The sequence below is a fragment of the Rhineura floridana genome, chromosome 2 (assembly GCF_030035675.1).
Source record: "Rhineura floridana isolate rRhiFlo1 chromosome 2, rRhiFlo1.hap2, whole genome shotgun sequence".
In the NCBI taxonomy this organism is placed as follows: Eukaryota; Metazoa; Chordata; class Lepidosauria; order Squamata; family Rhineuridae; genus Rhineura; species Rhineura floridana.
The window spans coordinates 1,457,904-1,480,520 of record NC_084481.1 but is presented as its reverse complement, the minus strand read 5'-3'; the positions used below and the strand labels follow the sequence as shown (position 1 = coordinate 1,480,520).

General features: G+C 42.0%; 1 protein-coding gene across 2 annotated transcripts in view; it reads left to right on the top strand.

The window, feature by feature from the left end:
- The window catches only part of COL4A2 (collagen type IV alpha 2 chain), a 305,291-nt gene that overhangs the window by 154,259 nt on the left and 128,415 nt on the right, over nt 1-22,617 (top strand). For both annotated transcript variants that reach the window (XM_061607561.1, XM_061607560.1), the window contains 7 exons: nt 1,590-1,676; nt 7,482-7,526; nt 10,143-10,205; nt 12,313-12,357; nt 13,085-13,138; nt 15,989-16,055; nt 17,734-17,835. In XM_061607561.1, coding sequence (XP_061463545.1) covers nt 1,590-1,676; nt 7,482-7,526; nt 10,143-10,205; nt 12,313-12,357; nt 13,085-13,138; nt 15,989-16,055; nt 17,734-17,835 — 463 coding nt within the window. The remainder of the gene's footprint in view (nt 1-1,589; nt 1,677-7,481; nt 7,527-10,142; nt 10,206-12,312; nt 12,358-13,084; nt 13,139-15,988; nt 16,056-17,733; nt 17,836-22,617) is intronic.

Sequence of the window (22,617 nt, the reverse complement as noted above, 5' to 3'; positions counted from 1 at the left end):
ATTGGATTATCCTTACACCCTGGAATATCAGAAAGAAGATATTTAGATACTACATCTCTTTTTTGTGTAGTTAAGCCATCATGTGTAATAGGTATTATTCAGCCATTGACATTTTCCTGGTTTACCCTAAGTTCCAAAAGAATTTTTATCAGTGTTTTTAACTCTATACATCACTTGTTTTAGATTTCTGTGGGGATGCTTTTCGTTTAAGTAGTTCCATTCAAATTTTCTTTTGACTGCTACAATTCCCCCACTGCCTCAACATTTGGGAGTATGGCCAGTGTGCATGACCTGTATCTGGGGAGGGGGATCAGCAGACTGCTGGAGAGAATGTGGCTTTAGAGGCTTCTGTTTTCAACTGTGGTGGCAATGTCCTCTAGCAGATGTGTTTTGGGATGATGTTATTGCTGAGATAAGCCTGTGCTTGTTATCCATATTTTCTGGTGATAATTATTTATTCATTTATTTCTTGCATTTATATCCCACGCTGCCTCACAGAAGGAGCCCAGGACAGCATGTAGAAGCACTTTCTAAGGACTTGATTAGGGTTGTGCTTTCAGGAGCACATTTGTTTATTGTGCAGCACTGGAAAAAACACTTCGGGATTGAATATCTAGAACTGGTACACCAGACTTTGGAACTTGGCAATAACAGTGAAACTAACATGGCACCTTAAGTTGCTAAGAAACCCAAAGGCAACATACTCATTTTCAACAATTTAGAGTGGTTTTATTTCTTTTGTTAATTAGGAAGACAGTGAGACATAAGTTCCCACCATATATACTAATAAAACATTTGTTCAGCTTTGTAACAGCACTCTGGAATTGGGAGGTGCTGCTTTTAAGGATAGTTGCCCTGATGACTTAAATGTCATGTAAATGCAAAAATATCATATAGAAATCCTTCTCACCTGCACCTGGAATTTGATATTATCAGATATTATCATGCATACATGTATGCTATTCTGGAATATTATTTGTTTCTTATAAGAAACATTTTTAAAAAAAAAAGTTTAAAAAGAAAAAGAAACATCTGTAGGGCCGTAACTTCTCCAACCCTGTCATAGGGAAAGTATTGTAGCTCCTTGATCATTTTACTTGCCCTCTCTCTGCCCCTTTTCCAGCTGCATGGGCCAAACTAGATGTGATGTTAATTGCATATTGCAAATAATCTACATTTTTAAAAACTTAAATAGCGGGGGGGGGCAAGCAGAATCAAGACCATACACATATGGTATCATACACCATATGCATACACAGCTTAAACACACCTAAACAGTATAGCCATATAACAATGCATGATAATGCATTCGCAAACAATTGCAAGCCCCACCCCTGCAAACTGCTATGTGTTTAGAAGGAATGCTTCCACTGGTGCCAAAAGGCTTTAAGTAGTGGAAGAGAGGTGTAATTGGAATCATGGTGGGGAGAGAAATTGGTATATTTACATCAACACAACTTCCAGCTTCTCAGGTTTAATGACTTACGGCCATCCTCTCATATGTACACTCTCATATGGTTCAAGCAATATATTGCTAATTTTAAATCTTTATTTTATTTGTTGAACATATTCTTGTGGATTTCCTGCAGGGTGATATTGGTCCCCCTGGTCCCCCTGGTCTTCCGTCAACAGGAGAGGTGTTTATGACAACTGATGTAATTTCAAGTGACTACAAGGTAATTAGAAATATTACTGAAAATTACTCCAAGTATTCATTTCATAAAGTACAGAAACCAGTAAAGCATGATTCCTGAATGTACTTAGTCATCAAAACAGCAAATGAATATTACCCTGTGGCCACAGCTTGCATGCTGAAAGTGAAATAAAACAATAATCTGGCTAGGTTTCCTTCAGGAAGCCCACACAATTTTTTAAATGAAAACCTTACCCCTACAGAATGTAGTGGCATTATATCTTCTATTGCGATTAAATAATCACAGAATAATTGCAAAGGCATGAGGGCAGGGGAATAGCAACAGCCTGCATGAGCAGCACGTAAGATTTCTGTGCCTTGTAATCAGGAAACATGTTCTCCATTCTTGCATATTTAGGCTCTCTTACAAGTTAGGCTCGGTGCACCCATGCTTTGCCTTGGGTTTTTAGTCCCAGTTCTCTTCTTGTACAGGTTGGGATCGATGCTGAATTTGGGATCAGTACTATATCAATATACTGTATATATATATTGAAAATGTTTAAAAAGGAGCAGAACACTGCCATGTTCTGTAAATTTGATACTGAACTTATTTTTCCTTCTTATTAATATATATCCCTTATCATAACTTTCCATATTTTACACAATCAGCTCTCTCCAATGTTGGAAGAAGGTTTTCTGGGGTTGCTGGAAAAACTCATCAGCTTGGGTTACAGCTCCACCTTGTGGTCAGAGGCAGGAAAGATGAGTTGAGGGAAGTAGGCTGCTTCCAGCATTCCTCAGTTCCCTTTCTTGCCTCCATTCAAGTGGTCACTGTCTGTATTTGCTTTTGCTCCCTCCTTTCTCCTTAGGCCTTACTGTATTTTCCCTGACTCTTAACTCTCTCTTTATCCTCTGTTTATTTGCCTTTCCTGGTCCTTCACGATTCCTTTAAAAAACCAAAAAAACTCCTATTTTCCTTTCTCTTTTATTTTTATTTTATTCAATTTTTATACCATCCACAGCCAGCAGGCTCTCTGGGCGGTGCACAACAGTAAGTAAAATACATAAAATCACATAAAAAACACTAAAAGGCAAACATATTAAACAATTAAACAATCTGGTACATATTAAAAGCTAATAAAATATATTAAAATGCCTGGGAAAATAAAAAGGTTTTGACCTGACTCCGGAAAGATAGAAGTGTAGGCGCCAGGCGTACCTCGTCGGGGAGACTGTTCCATAATTCAGGGGCCACCACTGAAAAGGCCCTAGATCTTGTTACAACCCTCCGAGCCTCTCTATGGGTCGGAACTCGGAGGAGGGCGTTTGATGTTGAACGTAGTGTAGGTTCGTATCGGGAGAGGCGTTCCGCCAGGTACTGTGGTCCCGCGCCGTGTAAGGCTTTATAAGTCAAAACTAGCACTTTGAATCTGGCCTGGAAACAAACAGGTAGCCAGTGCAAACGAGCCAGAACAGGTGTTATGTGTGCGGACCGTCTCGTCCTCGTCAACAGTCTGGCTGCCGCGTTTTGCACTAGCTGTAGTTTCCGAACTGTCTTCAAAGGCAGCCCCACGTAGAGTGCATTGCAGTAGTCCAATCTAGAGATTACCAGAGCATGCACAACTGAGGCAAGGTCGTTGCTGTCCAGGTAGGGGCGTAGCTGGGCTACCATCCGAAGATGGTAGAACACATTCTGTGCCACCGAGGCTACCTGAGCCTCGAGGGACAGGAATGGATCGAAAAGTGCCATTAAAGTGCAGGGGAAAAGCCTAATTGTTCGTAGGCATCCAGAGCTGTTTTTTCTTCTGTGGCTGGTCCACTGCGTTTTCTTATCAGGTTCGTGCGTTGTACCGTTTGCAGCAGGGTTGGCTCCAGGTTTCTGGGAGCCCTCAGGCACAGGGTATCAGTGGGCCCTTGTCCCCTCCCTTTTCTCCTCAAGCCACAGTCCTCCTCCCTTGTGCACCCCCTTCAAAGAAAAGAAATGTTCAGCAATAACGCAACCCCCTCTTATAAAATAGAAACACAAACTTTTGATTTATTTGAACTTTTTGGGTAAATGTACCTATTTTGTAGGCCTCGGCTCCTAAGCATTTATTCTGGTTTATCATGTTAATGATAGGCAGGTGATATGAATAGTATCAGAGCCTGGGATCTTCCACAAAATGTACTGAGAAATAATTCTCATTTTTCACTGTTTCTGTTGGCTTCTCTATAATGTTTTCACAGTCAAAACAGTATGGGGGTGTTGAAGCCATCTTTTCCTGCCATTTGTACGACACAAAGATCTTTGAAAAAAGCACTTCAAATAAACATTTCAGTTCTCCACCAGGATTTTCTACTCACATAGGAAGCTGCCTTATACTGACTCAGTTCATTGGTCCCTCTAGCCCAGTACTGCCTGCACTGGCTGGCAGCAGCTCTCCCGAGTTTCAGGCAGGAGTCTCTTCCAGAAGGTCTCCCAAGTTCAGTCTCTGATGGCACCTCTCCTACCTGGAGATGCCACTGGGGACTGAACCTGAGGGACCTTCTGCACAGAAGGCAGACGCTGCAATGGCCCTTTCCCTGTACTCAGGAGGCATTCTAGGAGTCATTCTAGAATTCATCTTAGAACCCCTCATTGCCACGTGGCACTATTGTATCAGCGCCATGGCAAACCAAGACAGAACAATAGATTAAAGGCTGCCCTTTTAAGCAAAAACTATTTTTTAAAAGTTAAAATTCCATTTCTCAAAAAAAAAGGCATTCACAATAATTCAGTCACAATTCACCTATATGTTAAGAAGTGTGTACAAAAATGACCCTAAAGGATATTTCCACATCACAGGGCTTACATGCATAGAAACCTTCAGATACTGTAGGCGCATATAAACACAGATGCAGCACAATACTCCGGCATGCCTCAGTCCATCAGACACCCAATAAGAGGAATCACTTCTGATGTCTAGTGCAGAACAGACACACAGCACAAGTGGAGATTTAATGCTGTTAGTATTATTCATATAGAGCTTTGTATGAAAGACTGGAAAAAAAGGGCCTTTCTAGGGACAAACTGTTAGTCTCTGAACATGCTGCATTACCACCAAGCACCACAAATGCACAGGTTTCCGAGTTAAAGAGACACATGATAACTAGAACCTCCTGCCAGACCTGGTTTCAAATCCCTGCTCAGCCATGAAGCTTACTGGGTGGCTTTGGGCCAGCAACTGTCTCTCAGTCTAACCTACCTCACAGGAGTGTTGAGAGGATAAAATGGGGAGGGGAAGAACCATCTTTGAGCTCCTTATAGAAAAAACAAGATATCCAATGAAAATAATAATTGGAGCTTCCCAGCTACAACTGGGGTGGTGGGGAGGCGAGTGGGGGGAGACAGAGGGAATTCATATACGAAAACCCTGGGACAGACCTGAACAATGGAAGTTTGCCTGTAAAAGGAGAGGGAAGCTCTTAACCCTATCTCTTTCTCTCTGTCTCTTATCAGTGAGGCAAAGGAACTAGTGGCTGGGGAGGCAATAATTATTATGTAATTAAGGCTGTAATCCAATGCATTTCCTGAGGAGTAAGTCCCAGTGGAGCTTACTTCTGAGTAGACATTATTGGATTGCAGCCTAAGAGTACCTTCCTTCCAAACTCCTCAGCCCACTCGTAGGCTGCAATTCTAACTACATTTACCTGGGAAGAAGCCTGTCTGAATTCAATAGGGCTTACTTCTTACTTATTCCCTGGCAGTGGCTCAGCTGAGCAGGACAGACTGTTGCTGTAGAGCTGGCGGGGATTGCCTACATTGCCACCTGCTAATTCCTTCCTCTGCTGCTGGACTGCGCTTATCCAAGGAGGGCCTCCTGGGGCTCTGTGTGAGATCCGGGGCCCTCGGGCCAGGGCCCTATCTTGCCATGTGCTAGTGCCAGGCCTGGTTTGCAGCTTCTCTTGGCTGCGTTCATGATACGCGGAGCTGCCATTAGGGTGTGTGGTAGTTCTTTCTGGGCACTTCTCCTAGTGCTAGTGTTCCTCCAGCCAGTTAGGCAAAGCTTTGGACACAAAAGGGCACACTTGGTGGAGGAGACAGACCTCGCGTCAGCCCACTCCTCAGAACAGCAAGTAGACTCCCGCGCTTTTCAGCTTTTGGACTGGGAGGGGGATGTTTGCCTAACCCACCATCACAGTGACCTGGGGAGCCAAGGAACTTTGCATGAGCTGTTTTCCACATGTTCCTCAGGGGAGAAAGACTTCGCTGGTTTTAGTGCCTCTCCCTCTTTAAACCCACCAAACTGCTTCTGCCTTGTGCCATGACAGACAGTCTCAAACTCATACTGAGTCTCTGACACACTCCAATCTGGAGTTTCTTCTCAGATCCGAAATTCTTAGACAGAGGTGCTAGTGGGGCAGGAGCAGCCTACTTCCCTCTGCTCATCTTTCCTGCCTTGGACCACAAAGTGAAGCTGTAACCCAAGTTGAAGAGTTTCTGTCCAGCAACAGAACTACCTTTCAAGTAGGGAACCAATGGTTGCTTACCCCTGAAAACTTGCCAATTAAATAACATGTCAAGAAATTATTAGCCGTCCTGTGAAAAACAGCAACCAGCAGCCATACTTTGATTCATGGATTCCCCCTTTTCTTGCCTTACCTGTGTGGGTGCTTTGCCTTGCACTGTGCAGAGTATCCTTTCCCCATTGTTCCCATCTCCAAAGTTCCTTTTTATTATGTGTTCTGTATCAGAGATGGGCAGAAGATAGATTGGGATCTTCTGATACAACTCTGAGTAATTTTAAAGTTGTTGAATATAGATTTTTTATTAGTTGCTTAACAAAGGCAACAATGAAATGACTCTCACCCTCTGTAACCAGAAATGGAAGGACTGTAAGCTCTGTTTAAGTTTGGTACTCAAAATAAATTCTTGGACTCAGAATTCCTGACTCTGGCTGGTGGCTCTGGGGATTCTAGTAAAAAACAAAGTAGATCTCACAAGTCTGACGTCTGCCCTCTTCTGCTTTAAAACTGCATGAGATGAAGCCAGAATTATCTGACCAAGAGGTATATACAGTTGTAGGTGTGCTTGGTTGCAGAGTTAGTTTAAATCCTATGCTCCTTTGCTACAGTGTGGATGGAATAGGAGGAGATTGGAACAAGAAGGGAGGGAAGCTACATATTTTGGCTTTCCATTGGGCTCAATGAAATACTTTAACCTTATAGCACCTTATTTCGTGGTATAGGGTTATGCCACTGTAGGGGTTCGGCATTACATTGGAGATAATTTAGTATTCAAACTACGACCACATTCACACCATACATTTATTCCGCTATTATTTCACTTTAAACAGTCAGCAAAGAATCCTGGGAAGTGTAGTTTGTGAAGAGTGCTGATAGCTGTTAGGAGACCCCTTTCCCCTCATAGAGCTACACTTGCCAGAGTTCTGTGAAGGGCGACTGACTGTTACACCCCTCTGGAAATTCTAGCTCTGTGAGGAAAATAAATGTATGGTGTGAATGTGGCCTTATCTGCCCCCAGTCCTGATCCTTTTTGACCTCTCTGGTGATGGAGTTGCACTCTGATATTATACCATCCAGGGCTTTTGTGTGTGGTGATACTCACTGGTAGAGAGTACTGGCACCTCTTTTTTGGCTGCCCATTGGGTACTGGCACCCACAGCACTTTGATCAAGATATGAGTACCAGCATCTCATTTTGCACCAAAAAAGCACAGATACCATCACTAGGAACCCAATCTTGTATTTTAAATATACAGGTGACTTACATCTAAAGGTTCTATTCAGCATCAATTTAGCCTAAAACTGACCCCTAAATTAAGCATCTTATTTAAACGTTAACTGTTAATGTTTTTGTGTATCGTTAGGGTGTGAAAGGAATAAAAGGAACAAGGGGAGAACCTGGAATTCCGGTAAGTCCATAGAAAGAAATGCAGCACAATTATGTGTGTAATTATTATAATCTGTAATATTTTAATGGGAAAGAGCCGAGGCTGCGTTTGAATTAATCCATTTGATTTTTCACTATTAAAGGGCTTTGGTTGGCATTTTTAGGAAATCCCACATTATGAAATGCGATAGAAATCAGTCATTCGAAGTTACTGAGCTTTTGTTTCATAATCTAGGTTATGTTTATAATTCGTAAACTAATATGCCTGTTGTGTGACAGATGGTGATGCCATTTTTAACTGCTCATAGGTATAGGACATACGTATAGGAGAAAGTTACAATTGTTTACTTCTATCAATAGCAATTTGCTATTTCACCCTGTTTTTCAATGAGGCTGACAGGTAGCTGATGTTTGAAATGGAGAAAGGGATTCCCTGTGGAAAACCCCATGTCTACTTTCTCCTTAGCATTGTAATGTTTAATATTTACTTCATTTATACCAAATTTGGCCCAAGCCAAGAGGTACCCAGGGGATAGTGAAAGGGTATAAATAACAAAAAAGGAGGGGAAAGATAACAAGTCTAGCAAAATTCAATACGAGATACTTTTTAAATTTGTCAACAATATATTAATACAAATATCTGCCAATAACATTAAAATCTGTACACAGAGGCTGGTACCCAACTAAGCAGAATTTTTGCTCCCTGAGGCAAACAGCAAATAGCATCCTACTCACCCAGTCTGTCAAGGTGCATAGTATCCAGTCAGGTCTAGTTAAGTTATTTCAGCACCTGATCCAGAAAATCTCACTGATGCCTCTTTCCCTCCCAGGCAGGAAAAATGCAACAGCAAAAAAAATTAAATAAGTAACTACGTACTCCATTATAATGACATCTTAAATCAGTTGCCTGAGTTGGCTCCCTCACTCTGCCTTACGGCAGGGGAGCAAGCCAAGACGTTTGAGCAACCAAACTGCTTCATGTGTCCTTCAGTCATCCTTCCGCATTGTCTGCTTCCCTGTCCTAAAGTAGTCAGAGGAAATAATGACAAGATTATAAGGAGGTTGGGAAGATGTACCACCCTGGGAACTGTAAAGCAGATGGGTACTGTACCTGTAGCCCTTAAAGACAGACTGAAGTTGCAATTCATGGTACACTTATTTCAAAGTAAGCTCCATTGAACTCCATGGGACTTACTTCTGAGTAAATATGCATAGGCTGGGGCTGCTTGTCAAATATTTTCAAAATATATTTAATTATGATGTCTATGCAGAAATTATCTATGGAAAGTAGAATTGAAGTTTACTCTTTTTCCTGATAAAGACTTTGTTCTTTGACAACTGCAAGGCAGACAAAAAGCAAGGAGACAGCCTTTTCCACCTCAGAAAGAGATCTGGCCTAGCACTGGGCAGAGGGAAAGCCACTTTCCTTTCCAAAAGGAAAACACTGATAACACTATCATTAATTTTGGGTTGAGGGGAAATTAGAATGGTAACAGCAAAGACTAGTGGCGAAATAACTAACCTGAAATAGAACTGCCTGACAGTTCGACAGAGTGCCATCAAACAGGCACCAACAAACAAGCAGATCCCTTCCTAATTAGGACTTCAAGGCACCACTTGCAGCGGATCCAGCAGGCTTCAATTCTACTAACGTATTTTTTCCCTTGCCAGTTCACAATCAGGAGTGTCCTTTAAGGCTCAGTTGTTTGGCAGCTGCATCTCTACCTGGCCTACACCTGGGGTGACACATGGCATGGTTTGGCTGGAAATGGCCTTGCAGGCTAAATTTAAACCTTTGCAAGGCCAAGTCTTGCCTGTGGGCTAGAGGTTCCCTATCCGTGTGTTACCAGGCCAAATTCAAGGTGTTAACTATTAGTATATAAATCCCTTAACAACTTGGAACCAGTTTTTTTGAAGGATCACTTTACCCCATATATGCCCACTTAACTATTTCGATTTGCAGAACTGGTACTTTTACAAGTGGCTCATAATGTTCTGCACTTGGAAGGAATCAATCTGAATTAAAGTCCATTGCTTTCAGTGGGTTAACACTGGGTATGACTCTTAATTGCCCTTGAATAGCTCGTTTTAATTACCCCATTATCAGTTTCAGTTCCTCCAGGGCTGGGAGACTTTAATTTCTGGTTTCCTTTGTTTTTAGTGCTATTTCATTTTAAAGATGAATAAAATGGAGATGGATGTATTTATACAAAAAAAAAAGAGTTTTGGGGGATGTAAGTGAAACTTGCCCCTTTCCTCAGTTTATCGTGATACATCCCATACCGTTATGAAGTTTTCTTCCTGCCTGACTCAATTCTAGTGTCAAAGTAAGGCTTCAGGGGTGGGGGAAGAGCAGCGGTAAAGCAACTGAGCACAGCAAAGTAAGGTTGGAGAAGGGCTGGATTTCGGTTCATTCCACCTCTCACCCTTTTTTTGTGTATAAAGTAGACCCTCCGCTTTATATGTGAACAGGGCAAACACATCTTTCAGGTATGTGTGTTTGCCCTGCACATTAAGTTTGGCCCATACTAGTTCATGGAAATACTCTCTACTACTTTCCCTGTAATTTCATATTATGCTAAATTTCATTGTTGTGCTAACGCAGAGTGGAGAGTTCTTTCTTTCTTTCTGTTGGCAGGGTCGTCATGTACTTGCAGCAGAGAAAGGAGAAAAAGGAGTAACAGGATTTCCAGGACAAAGAGTAAGTGTAAAATGAAAATAAAAAAGGAACTATTTCCCACTCTCAATATTTTTCTTGGCCAGTTTACCAGTCCTTCAGAGACAGTCACAATTAGATATAGCATTTTGGGAGATGTGGATTTGGATAATTCATCTATTCGGATTTTTTTTGATGATATTGATAGTTTTCTCGTGTTGAAAGGGTCTGACTGATCACTATATTTGGCATCAGAAAGGAATTTTGCCCAAGTCAAGTAACTGGGACCCCCTTGTTTATTCATTTCTTTTCCTGCTACCAGTCTTGAGTCATTTGCAACTATTCACTCTCTGAGTCCTTGTTCTCTCCTCATGGCATATTGTGGCACCTGTGGGTTGATTTTGTGGCAGACTGGTGGGTTTGTGACCCTGCATTGGGCAAAATGTATTCAATATATCCCTATATTCTAGTGATTAATTGAAGTTCCTGGGGGTGGCCCTACATGTTTGATGCCAACAGGGTGTGTGAGGAGCATCCCATTTCCCAATCCTACCTGTGTCTACTCAGAAGTAAGTTGCATTGAATTCAGTGGGGCTTACTCCCTGGTAAGTGGGTTAGGATCGCAAGTCTTGTTCATTTTAAAACAAGAAGGCAGGGTGATCCATGCTCATCTCTGCCCATCAATCTCTGTAAATGGGGGGGATCTCACTCTCTTTGATTATTTAAAGTGCCAACACCAGGAGAAACAAGAAGAAGGTGATTTAAAGGGGGTGGAGTTGGAGGGATGAAAGCTCCACCAATAGGAGTTGTGGTGATCAGAGGAACAGAGAAGCCAGAAACAGACAGGAGGTGGATGGAGACACCGGGATTTGCAAAACTGAATTGAAATGCAATGAGAAAAACAGCCTTGTTGCATTTTAAGCCTGTGATGTGTCCCTACCCTAACTTAGGGACCCTAAATTAATCCAAAGCTATTAATCACCTTTGTTCATTCCCTTAGTCCGCTCCTTCATGTTCAAAATGTAGGTCTTGGGGAGGGTGTTTCAGTTATTGGTAATGTGCACCAATACATGAGTCCAGCAATTTCCATAATGAGGATGACTATATACAACCTTTTCTTACATAACAAGAATATTATTTATTAGTTTGATTTAATTAATATCCCACCTTTCAACCCAACGGAAGATAAGCCACAGGGTCATACCATCAGACTGCTGGTCCATCTAACTCTGTATTGTCAATACTGATTGGCAGTGGCTCTCCAGGATTCCCAGTTCAAAAAATGCACACACCTCAATACAAATAAGAAAAGTAACAATATAAATAAAATAAAAAATTTAAAATAAAATTACAAAGTCAAAAGAAAATTCAACAGCAACTTTGGTCTTATATCAACCATTTCGTTAGTCATGAATGGCTCTTTACCCAGGTGTGGGAAGGTGATTAGGCTGGCAGATTGCAGATCTTGGGGGGTTTAAATGTTTACGTTTTTAATTTCTAATTTTTAGGATTTTGATTATGTCTATATGGAATGTACTTGTGTTTGGTTGTAAGTCGCCCAGAGTGGCAGATTAACCTCTGTCAGATGGGTGTCCAACAAATCTCATAAATAAATAAATAAATGTCTCTTGATCTGACCACTAATGACAGCTAACGTGGAGGAGAGGCAACTATATCTCCATGAGGGGGGAGTTCCACATCTGGGCTACCACATCAGCAAAGGTTTTGCTCCAGGAAGTCATGCCACGGGCTGCAGCTGTAGAGGAAACTGTGAGCAGCACAGTGTTGTCTGCAGATGTTAAGGCCTGGGCCAAGCAGTCAAAGGGAACACTTCAGTAAGGCCCACGCTGCGCAACTTGAGCTTCCCATATTTTCAGGAGGGGAAGAACTGCCAACATTTGGATTTCCGCACATTGTGTTTTAGGTTTGCCCACCCTGTTCAAATATTAGACCCATGGATGAGCATCTGGGGGAATTTAGTTGGTAGGGAGAAAGCAGGATAGAGTATCATCTGAACTGGGCCATTTAACTCATATATTACCTTCTTAATGTTTCAGACTTGACTTAAGATATATTCTAAGAAGTAGCAGATGCTAAATGAGCAGTTGATGGCAAAATTGTTATGTTTATAAATAACACTATGATTTTATAGGGTTTTCCAGGAATCAATGGTCTCAAAGGAACAGAAGGAGATGTGGTAAGTACCTAAGCCCCAAAATCAAATATTGGGTTATATCCAATGCTAGTCCTACTAACTAGGTACATGAATTTCAGTGGGTCTTCTCTGAGTAGAACTTAGCTGGATGCAAGCTTGGATAAGTTAAGGAGTTCATGGAAGAAATTTTCCCATTCCCTCTCCTCCCTCTACACACCCGCTTGTGCCCTCCCTGAAAAGCCTCACTGGAGGGTTGGAGGACCTTCTAAAGAATGTGGGCTGGAAGGGGGAATCACCCAAAACCGGGTGGACCACAGAATTAATAAAAAGAAGACAGTTGCTGCCCATAGGCTTCCAATCTAAAAGACATGGCACAAAAAGAAAAAGAGTTGAGGAGGGAAGAAGAAAACAAGCAAACACAGCCACCAGTTCTTAAAGTCACATAGTAATTCTTATAATGGAATGGAATGGATCAAAACAGTTCAGGGAGAAGAGGGGCCCTATGGAGCTAGCCCCTTGGATCGAACAAAGTGGCACTGCTTCCCACCTCTCCCTCTGCTGCACTGCACATTAGTGCAATGTCTGGAAAGCATAGCCAAAAAACGAGACAAAGTAGCAATTAACAAATGGTGGGGGAGAGTTCAGAGAGCAATTGAGGTGAGAGTGGAAGCATGAAAAATATTTTCTTGAGAGCAGAAGTTTTGATAACATTCTTGAAATTACCTTGCTGACAAAGAAAACAAAAGAATTGTTTTGAAATGTATTTCAGGGTATCCCAGGACCTGATGGCATCCCTGGCATTGCTGGTCAAAAAGGAATGAAGGTAGTTCTGATTTTTTGCTTGTATTGGGATAGAACAAATTGTATGGAATTGTACGTTTCCAGTTCAGTGTTTTATTAGTCACTGTTGTCCCAAGCACTGTGTCCTGGGGAAGGTGAGCAGTAAGGGACCACTTGGAGCAGTCTGTTCCTCCTAGGGATAGAGGAGGATTCCTCTAAATTTGGCTTTGGTGCCAAATTCCCCCAAAATCCGTATGTTTGCCATCCTTGTGAACTGATGCTGAATGCTGCCAGCTTTCCCTGCTTTTGCTCACCACCAGATTTTTCTAATAACGAAACTGACCAGCCTGTATCTATGCTTTGCCAACATGAAGCTGACTTGGCTTGCACTGAACTACTGAACTTGCCCCAATCCACTGGTTCCCTGATGACTGCAAAAAAACTCCTCTCTGCAGTCAGTTTTCAACATTAAATGTGAAAAGGAGTTTAGAGGAGGAGGTTTTTAACTAGGCTTGCTTCCAACGATAGGGTAAAAGTGGGGGGGGGAGAGAGAGGAGCAGGCCAAGCAATCTAATGTGGCATTGATCTTGCAGCCAATCCAGCAGCAGGCAAAGCCTTTCCTTTCATGCCCAACAACTGATAGGGATGGAAGAGGACGCTGCTGTAAATCCCTCTCCCTGCTTCCCTCTCATTTTGGATCCAGTAGCAGGCAAGACCTGCCCTGCCCTGCCCAACAACTGATGGAGACAGGAGTGGGAGCTATTGCAGATCCAACAGGCTTTCTCTCCGTGCTCCCGTCTCTCACATGAGCATCCCATGGGGTGCAGCCAATCCAACAGCAGGCAAAACCTCTCCATCCTGCCAAACAGCTGATGGGGTGTGTGTCTTGAGCTTAGGCAGCCAGATCTGTGTGTTTGTGCACACATACAAGCACACACACTGTACGTTCTGTTCTTTTCCTACTCTGAGCCTGAAACTGACTAGTCTGGGGGTAGAAACACACTCACTATTCTGCCGGTTTAAGTCTACCCCTCTCTTCTGAAAATGGGGAGACACAATGCTAGTCAACTCCTCCTTTTTTACTTTAAAACCTGGTGGCAGCAGCTTGAGTGCACTTTTTAAAAAAAATCAGCTTCAAAGAGATTTCACAACTGATTGCCAGATCAACCCATTCTCGCTCTAAGTGTGGCTAATGGAAACGCTTTGCTCTGGTGACTCGTGTGTTCAGAGCCTGGGTCTTTGCTTTGCTAACTTGAAACTGAAGGACAGGCGATTTCTTGCTTTCTCCCATGGCTGGGGGTTGAGGATCTAATACAATCTGCGAGGAGTAGGTGTAAAGGGGGGGGGTTGGTGGGTGCACTGGGCAGAAGGAAAGCCACTTTCGAAATGGTAACTGGAGATTGCGGGAAACAATCAAACATGGAAAGGGATTTGCGTCTGAGTGAGAAACCAGCAGCTTCCATCCTTAGTTCCTCCTCATTACACAGGAAAAGCCCATGGTAGCCTTGCCAACTCTGGACCGAGGTGGGAGGTTCAGTAGCGTAAAATGGCACCCAATCAAAACTTATGAGGCACAGGTGGAAGGGTGGGGCTGAGATGAGCTGAACAATTCCAGTATTTGGAGAAACTAGTTTGCCCCAAGACAACCCAGAAAGGGCTGAAAAGATAGCCCACAAGTCTCCTGGGGTAGAAGGGCCTGTAAATAGAAACCTGACAAGTGGCAGTAGTGGGACTAGCGTGAGTGCCCTTGAAGGGAGAGACCAGCCAAAAATAAATGTGAGTGATGTCAGTGGCGTGGTTTGCACATAACATATTATAATATTAATCATAGTTAATGTTAATCATATTTAATAAACTGTAGTTTAAACTGATGCATCTGGCACTTAAACCTTGGTTTATTACATCACAAAATAAGTGACAAGCATCAGTGAGAGCAACAGGGCCTTGAGAGCAGTTTGAATTTTTTGTTACACTTCACTCTGTAGCTTTTGGGCAGTGATGGCTCCTTAAGGAGGAGGCCCAGGTTGGCACATAATGCTAAGCTATGGTTACCATTAACTAATGTTTATAAACCATCTACAAACCTTGGTTAACAAACAACCTTTAACAATGGTTAATAAACCATTGTTAAGCTCTGAGCTGGTTTCACACATAACACTAAGCCTTGATTTGATACGCCTTGATTTAGCATTATGTATGAACCAGGCCAGTAAGTGATCCATGAACTGCCCTGCCCTGCTGCGTTTGCCTCCAAATATCAGCTACTTTCCTTGCCATCGCAGGGTGGAGAAGGTGGCATCCCAAGGAGCCTAGCTTGATGTGGTTACAGCTATTGGAGGAGAAGCATGAGGCAAAAGTCCCCAGGGAGTATTGGAGCCTTGAGCCTCCTTTCAAATACATGAGCCAGTTCAAGGGCAAGTACCTGACTTGGGACAGTGATGTTCACTCTGTTGATACCCTCTTGTGCCACAGGGTTTGGGTGGGCTGTGAAGTAACAGCTGTCTTGGAATTACAGTAAAGGATTGTCTATGTGTAAATGGTCAGGTGGCCTAGAATAAACTGTATTTTTTGTTAAGAAATACAGTGTGTGTGTACATAGATTTAATAGAGATGGGAAGTTTCAAGGTGTCGTTCCCCCAGGGAAGATTACACTGCTAAAATATATTTAATTTAGCAATAATTTATTATGGTGCAGATACTCTAACCCACATGTGAAGAAAGAGAAGGTAGATAAACTATGGGAATTTATGGGAATGGAAGGCAATGTTAGTAAAATTACCGCTACTGTGATATGAGGAAGGATCTTTGCGCTTCTCTCATTTGTTCAGAATAAAGAAAATTTTTTACTTTCAATCACAACTGAAACTGGTGAATTGAATTCGCATTTCCACAGGGAGAGTCAGGAGACAAAGGTGTTCGAGGACCACCTGCTTATGCCCATCGACCCACACTAATCAAAGGTATTGCTTTCAGTACAGCTGAATATTTTTTGATGTAGCTTATTATTTCATGAAATAAAGGGGGTGGGAGTCGTCACTCTTTAGTAAGCCTGGCCTGATAAATGGGTGGCTCCTCTCAGGAACTCTAATTTTATTTAATGAGCACAGTTGGGAGACCTGTACATAGCCTTGCTTTAAGAAGGCAGTATCAACTATATAGTACATTGTGTGTTAATATGAGGAAGTTTCCTACACATTTCAACAAAGTATTGTCTGTTGGGATATTAATGCAATGGCTAAAGTAAACCTTTACAAATTCAAGGCTTGGTATGCCTAAGCCAAAGAATGAAAAAAAGTAATTGAGCAGTTCAGATCCAGAAACAAGAACGTCCGGCAGGCAGAGTTCAACAAAAAGGGATCTTTGTCTATTGGTCAGTTTAGTCTCTTTAAGTGAAAGCTGACACCAAATGCCAGTATTTACACTGAATTTGATTCGGTGCAGGTCCAAAGCTACATGTCCAGTCCCTCCACTTGTCACAGTCCACTCCAGAATGGGGGGGGGCAGCTCTTACCAAGAAAAGGGATGCACTCAGTGACATCAGATTTGGGGAGCTGACAGGTGATGGAAGTGAGCTCATTAACCTCCTGCTGTATGCATCCAGCTCACCTACCATTTTATTCAATGTGGCGAGGAGGTAAGGTAAGGACACATGCATATACCCATAAAGGCTGTGGAACGCTCCATGGACTAATTTCCACAGACCTTGGCCTAGCTGGCTATGGCTGCATGGGTGTTACATGTGTTCTGCGAATGCATAGTATGCATGCAAAAATGAATAGTGGCTAGATGCTTGTCTGGGAGACATGATGCCTTGCAGTACTGTAGCCTACAGTGCATGGATTCCCTTTGTGCATAAAATACATAAATACACTGTGAGCGGTAGTGTAGGCAGGCACATACACTGCTCCTAGAACTGGCAGTTGTTCATATTAATCTCCAAAGGGTCTTGCACATGCACAAGACTTGTACACTTTATCCTACACTGCAGCAGTGGGTTATTCTGCCCATTTATTCCTTTAGAAGAATGGGGGTGGCAAGAAAACCCAATTATATTCTAGCCTGGGACTAGTCATACTATTAGCTATTGTATCTCATGGAGCCATACTTTACAACAAGCCCTGAAAATTAGATCTTTATTCAACAGCTTTGAGTACAATTAACATTGAATTCGCTTGCGGAATTTGTCTTGACTTTGCATGGACAACATTTGGTCAAAGTGGGAGGAATACATGATTTTATTTCACTAGGCATTTTTAAATTGGGGCTTTTAAAGTTTCTGTTTTTACTGCTGCTGTTGTGTTGCTGTCCGGAGTTTTATTCAATTTTAGTTGTTACAAAATTTTGTAAGCCATCTTGAGTGAATAAATACTCCTCTGCTATGATTCACATTATTTTTAAGGTGCATTACATTCTTTCTGCAAAGGTTCAAAAATAGATAATTGGTCAATGCCTTTACACTTAATATATTCAATAGCTTTTAGAAAATAAGTAATTATTGTTCTTACAATAAAATGATACAACTTTTTACCCTGAATTGTCTACAAAAAGTTAGTCTACTGTCTGTGAAATGTGGTGCAAATCTCTGGAGTTCCATCTTTGTGTCTGAGATTTAACCTGTACTTTGGGGAATGTTTCCAGGTGCAAGAGGTGACTGGGGAGTTCCTGGTGTTCCTGGGCCTGAGGGAGACAGGGGTGAGCAAGGCACTGCTGGCAGTCCCGGTCTGCAAGGATCATCAGATGGTAATTTCCTGCCACTTTGTCATTCAGATATTGACTTCCAGAGAATAAATTAACTTTTCTCTGATTTACATTTGCACTATTTTTCTTTCATTCCCATATTTGTTACTCTCCTCTGAATCGCAAGTAAACTGTCACATGGCTGAAGTTTTTTTGCTGTGCAGGCATGTTTCCAGAATAAATTCACCAATTCTCTGCATCTGCCAGATTGTAGACCGTAGTGTGCAAGTTTGATGATAAAGATTGGTTAGGGGCATTGGTTAATGTATATGTATGCCATTGTTTGTTGTTGTTGTTATGTGCCTTCAAGTCTACTATGACTTATGGCGACCCTATGAATCAGCGACCTCCAAGAGCATCTGTCATGAACCACCCTGCTCAGATCTTGTAAGGTCAGTCTGTGGCTTCCTTTATGGAATCAATCCATCTCTTGTTTGGCCTTCCTCTTTTTCTACTCCCTTCTGTTTTCCCCAGCATTATTGTTTTTTCTAATGTTACTTCCTAGAAATGTTCTGTATGATGCAAAAGGTGTTTTTCATTAATTTTGGGGAAACCACTTTTCTAGACTAATTTGGCCATACAGAATCTAAACATCACTGCTCTCAACAGGAACTCTAGAATTCAAGATGGCATTCAAGCTGCAGTCTTATATTAATCCTTCCCTGCTTCTATGGCTGTATAAAGGCTTGAAAGAAACATCTGAACTGGTGATATCATGTACCTTCAAAATCAATAGAAAATGTCCCCAAAGTGCTTCATAATATCAATTCACAAAGATAAATGTTGCAGTAAATATAGTTCCACCTAATGTACTAACACTTTGAAATTGTCTTGTAAAATTTTGGATTTCATAATATGATAATTGGCATTCAAGAAATACAGAGCAAAGTTTTAATTCCAAGTGTCATGTGAATTTCCCACGACAGACACTTCAGTCATTTGACTGGGAGTTCTGAGTGGCCAGATACCTTTATTGATATTCACTAATAGGCAAAAAACCTTGTGGTTTAAGAACATACCTATAACCCACAGATATTTCTATCAAACTTTAAAAAGCAGGAAAATTGGGCAGCTATAGTGAATCACCAGGAGAGCAGGACACTTGACCTCCTCTCTATTGGATTGCCCTACAAATCTGTCAAAATGTAAACACAATTGGTCTTTCACAGTCCAATCCACTTCCTGTGTAGCTTGGAAGAATTTGGTAACGTGCCTCTGAGCATATGGTGAGTGGTGGCAACACCTGCCATCTCTAAAGATGGAGAATTATATTTTTGTATGTTTGTTGGTGTTCTTCTTACTTTGCTTCTTTCCTGTGTTACTACTGTTTCTACAGAGAAACTAATCTAGAAATTTTTATCTCTCATTATTCACCCTAGAAACCTGTGTCAATTTTTTTAAATTTCAAAGCCTTTTTATTGTTCAGTATCATATGATGGTGAAGACAACTTTTAGGTTTCAAGTTGGAGGTTATGTTTTATTTCTATTTTGGGTGTATTAACAGTTGAATCTGAAACTGCAGTATGATGTAAAATCAGACTGATTACAATATGTTGCTACTTCAGGAATGACTCTAGCTGTTGGAAAAAACAAACTTAGCCTTCCTAAGATGCATTTTTTCAGCCTGCTATGTTTAAACCACTTCATTTACGGCAAGGTGGGCTTGGTCAATTAAAAACATAGAGCACACCTAGAATTTTGCTAGAATATATTTCACCTCCCACTGTTTTATCTTCTGCAAACTGAGACACTCCTCATGTCCACTGGAGACTACTCTGCAGAATAGTCAGTGCCATTATTCCACAATTATTTTTGGAGTGTTTTTAGTGTAAATTTTGCAAAGTGTTGCTGTGCTTCACATATTCACAGAAATAGAAGCAAAAGAAAATAGGAAACTTCACTAAAATTGCAAAGTGAATCAAACATATTTAAAGTGACTACCTGAACTATATCAACTGTCTTAATAATGTTGCTTCCTCCCTGCTAAAACAAGATCAGCACAGCACATGTCTTCTTTCTATTATTTGGGCTGATTGCAAGTGTTGCCACCACTCACCATATGCTCAGAGGCACGTTACCAAATTCTTCCAAGCTCCACAGGAAGTGTGAAAGACCAAGCCAAATTGTGTTTGCATTTTGACAAACTTGTAGGGCAGTACAATATCTCAGAGAGGAGATAGGTCTTGTGCTTCCCTGATGCATTCACTATAGCTGCCCAATTTCCCTGCTTTTTAAAGTTTGATATAAGTATCTGTTGGCTATAGGTACGTTCTTAAACCTCAAGGTTTTTTGGCTATTAGTGACTTCCTCTGCTTTTTAATCCGGGAGGTAAGAAATGGGATCCTGTGCAAGCTTGCTGAGAATGGATTGATCATTTGCATGCTTATTAAGTTCAGTGGGATTTACTCCCCTGCAATCATGCTTACCATAGGTGAAACTGACCACAGGGGATGGGGAGGAGAGGGGGAGGGAGGGGAGGAGGACAGGTTTGTTCATTTGCATGTTTATTAAGTTCAGTGGGATTTACTCCCATGCAGTCATGCTTAGGATAGGTAAAACTGACTGAGGGGAGGGAGGGATGGCTGGAGTAGGCAGGGAAGAAGGAAGAGGGGAGACGAGGAGGAAGGGAGAGGAGAGGGGAAGGAGGGGAAAGCCAAGTCTGATCATTTGCATGCTTATTGAGTTCAGTGGGATTTACTCCTATGTAATCATGGTTAGGATAGGTAAAATGGACCATGTGGGAGAAGCAGGGGGAGGAGGAGAGGGAAGGAGAAAGGGAGGGGAGAGGGGAGGAGAAGGAGGGGGAGGGGAAAGGAGGGGATTGAAGGGAGAGGGGCAAAGGAAGGGGGAAGGGGAGGACAGGTTTAATCATTTGCATGCTTATTGAGTTCAATGGTATTTACTCCTGCGCAATCATGTTTAAGATAGGTAAAACTGACTATGTGAAGGAGGAGGGGAGGGGAGGGGAGGGGCAAGAGGGAGGGATAGGAGGGAGGAGAAGGGAGGGTGGGTTTGATCATTTGCATACTTTTTGAGTTCAGTGGGATTTATTTCTGTGCAATCATGCTTGAAAATGGAAATGGACTGTCTTCAAGTCATTCCTGACTTATGGCAACCCTATGAATAGAGTTTTCATGGTAAACGATATTCAGAGGTGGTTTTACCATTGCCTTCTTCTGAGGCTGAGAGGCAGTGACTGGCCCAAGGTCTCCAAGTGAGCTTCATGGTTGTGTGGGAATTTGAACCCTGGCACATGTAGCCTCTCACCCAAATTTAAACCAAAGTTGTCCCTGGCCACATCCACACCAGACCTTTATTTCACTTTGGACTGTCTTGGCTTCTCCCAAAGAATCCTGGGAAGTGTAGTGAGTGAAGGGTGCTGAGAGTTGCTAGGAGATGCCCTGTTCCCCTCACAGACCTTCAATCAGAGCAGCTGACTGTTAAACCAGTCTGGCAACTGGAGCTCTGTCAGTGGAATAGGAGTCTCCTCTCAGCACCCTTCACAAACTACACTTCCCAGGATTCTCTGTCTCACATGACTGTCTCACATGAAATCAAAGTCTGGGGTGAGTGTGGCCCCGATTAGCCTAGCCAATCAGCTGTGAGTCTGGCTTTTAGAACACTGACGGTTCTTACTGAGCATGCCTGACATCATTCAGTTCAATGCAAAATTTAATGAATTAATTAAAAATCAGGAAGGCATTTTTTAAACTTTTAAACTGCAGAAGAGGAAGGTCAGAGTATGGGGCTGTTGGATCGATATGCTGGTCCTGCTGGTCTTCCAGTGCTCAGACAAAACATGCACAGGATAAAGCCACTGATAGTTGCAAGCTAGGTCCCGTTTTCAAGTAATCAGCCAGACACTCAAATAAGTATTAAGAGTCACTTTACTGACAAGAAGTTTTAGGATACACGTTACAAGCTCTTTCTCTCCACTACAAAGTTCTCGACCCCCACTGCTTTTCCCCACACTAGACTGGCTGCTCTGCCCAGTCTTATAGATAAGGCCAGCTGCAAGAGCCACGGTTGCCTGGTAACATGTCCTTGGGATTGGCACGTCTTCTGAGCTTCTTGGCCTTGCTACCTTGCTGTGGAAAAATACATTCAGGCACTCTTTCTTTGCCAACAGGGGCATGGTCAGTAACAGGATTACAGGTACACTGTGAACATGGCTGATTTTTAATGAATTTCAACAGATTATGACGAGGTGCGCCTGGTGCCAACACTGTTATCTTTTCGGCGCCAGGTCAAGTCTTTCCTCTTCTCTCAGGCATTTTAGCATGTCTTTTTTAAAAAAAATTTAAAACTTTTAATTGTGTTTTTAAATTGGTTTTTGTGTTTTAAAATTTGTATATTTGTTTTTAATGTTTTTAATTGCTGTAAACCACCCAGAGAGCTTCAGCTATGGGGCGGTATATAAATGTAATAAATAAATAAATATATGAGAACTCTGACAGAAAAAAGTCTCTGTAGTAATCCCCAGTATGTTCAGTGCAAGTAAGTGTGTATGGGCACTTATGGGAGCAAGTCCTATTGAACATAGTGGGACTTACTTCTGAGTAAACTTGCATAGGCTTGGGCTACACAAAGCATTATAGAAATTAGTTATTTTTATCAGTCATGCAAATAAATGGTTCTCACAAAGTAGGTGGCTTGTGCCAGTTGAAAAGGTTCAGCCAGTTACTTATCCTGCTAACTGCACCTCAAAGGTAGGGCAAAAAACAGCCTAGAGGGGAGAAGTCTTGCAGTAAATCCACACGCATACACTTCCCGGAATTCACCAAA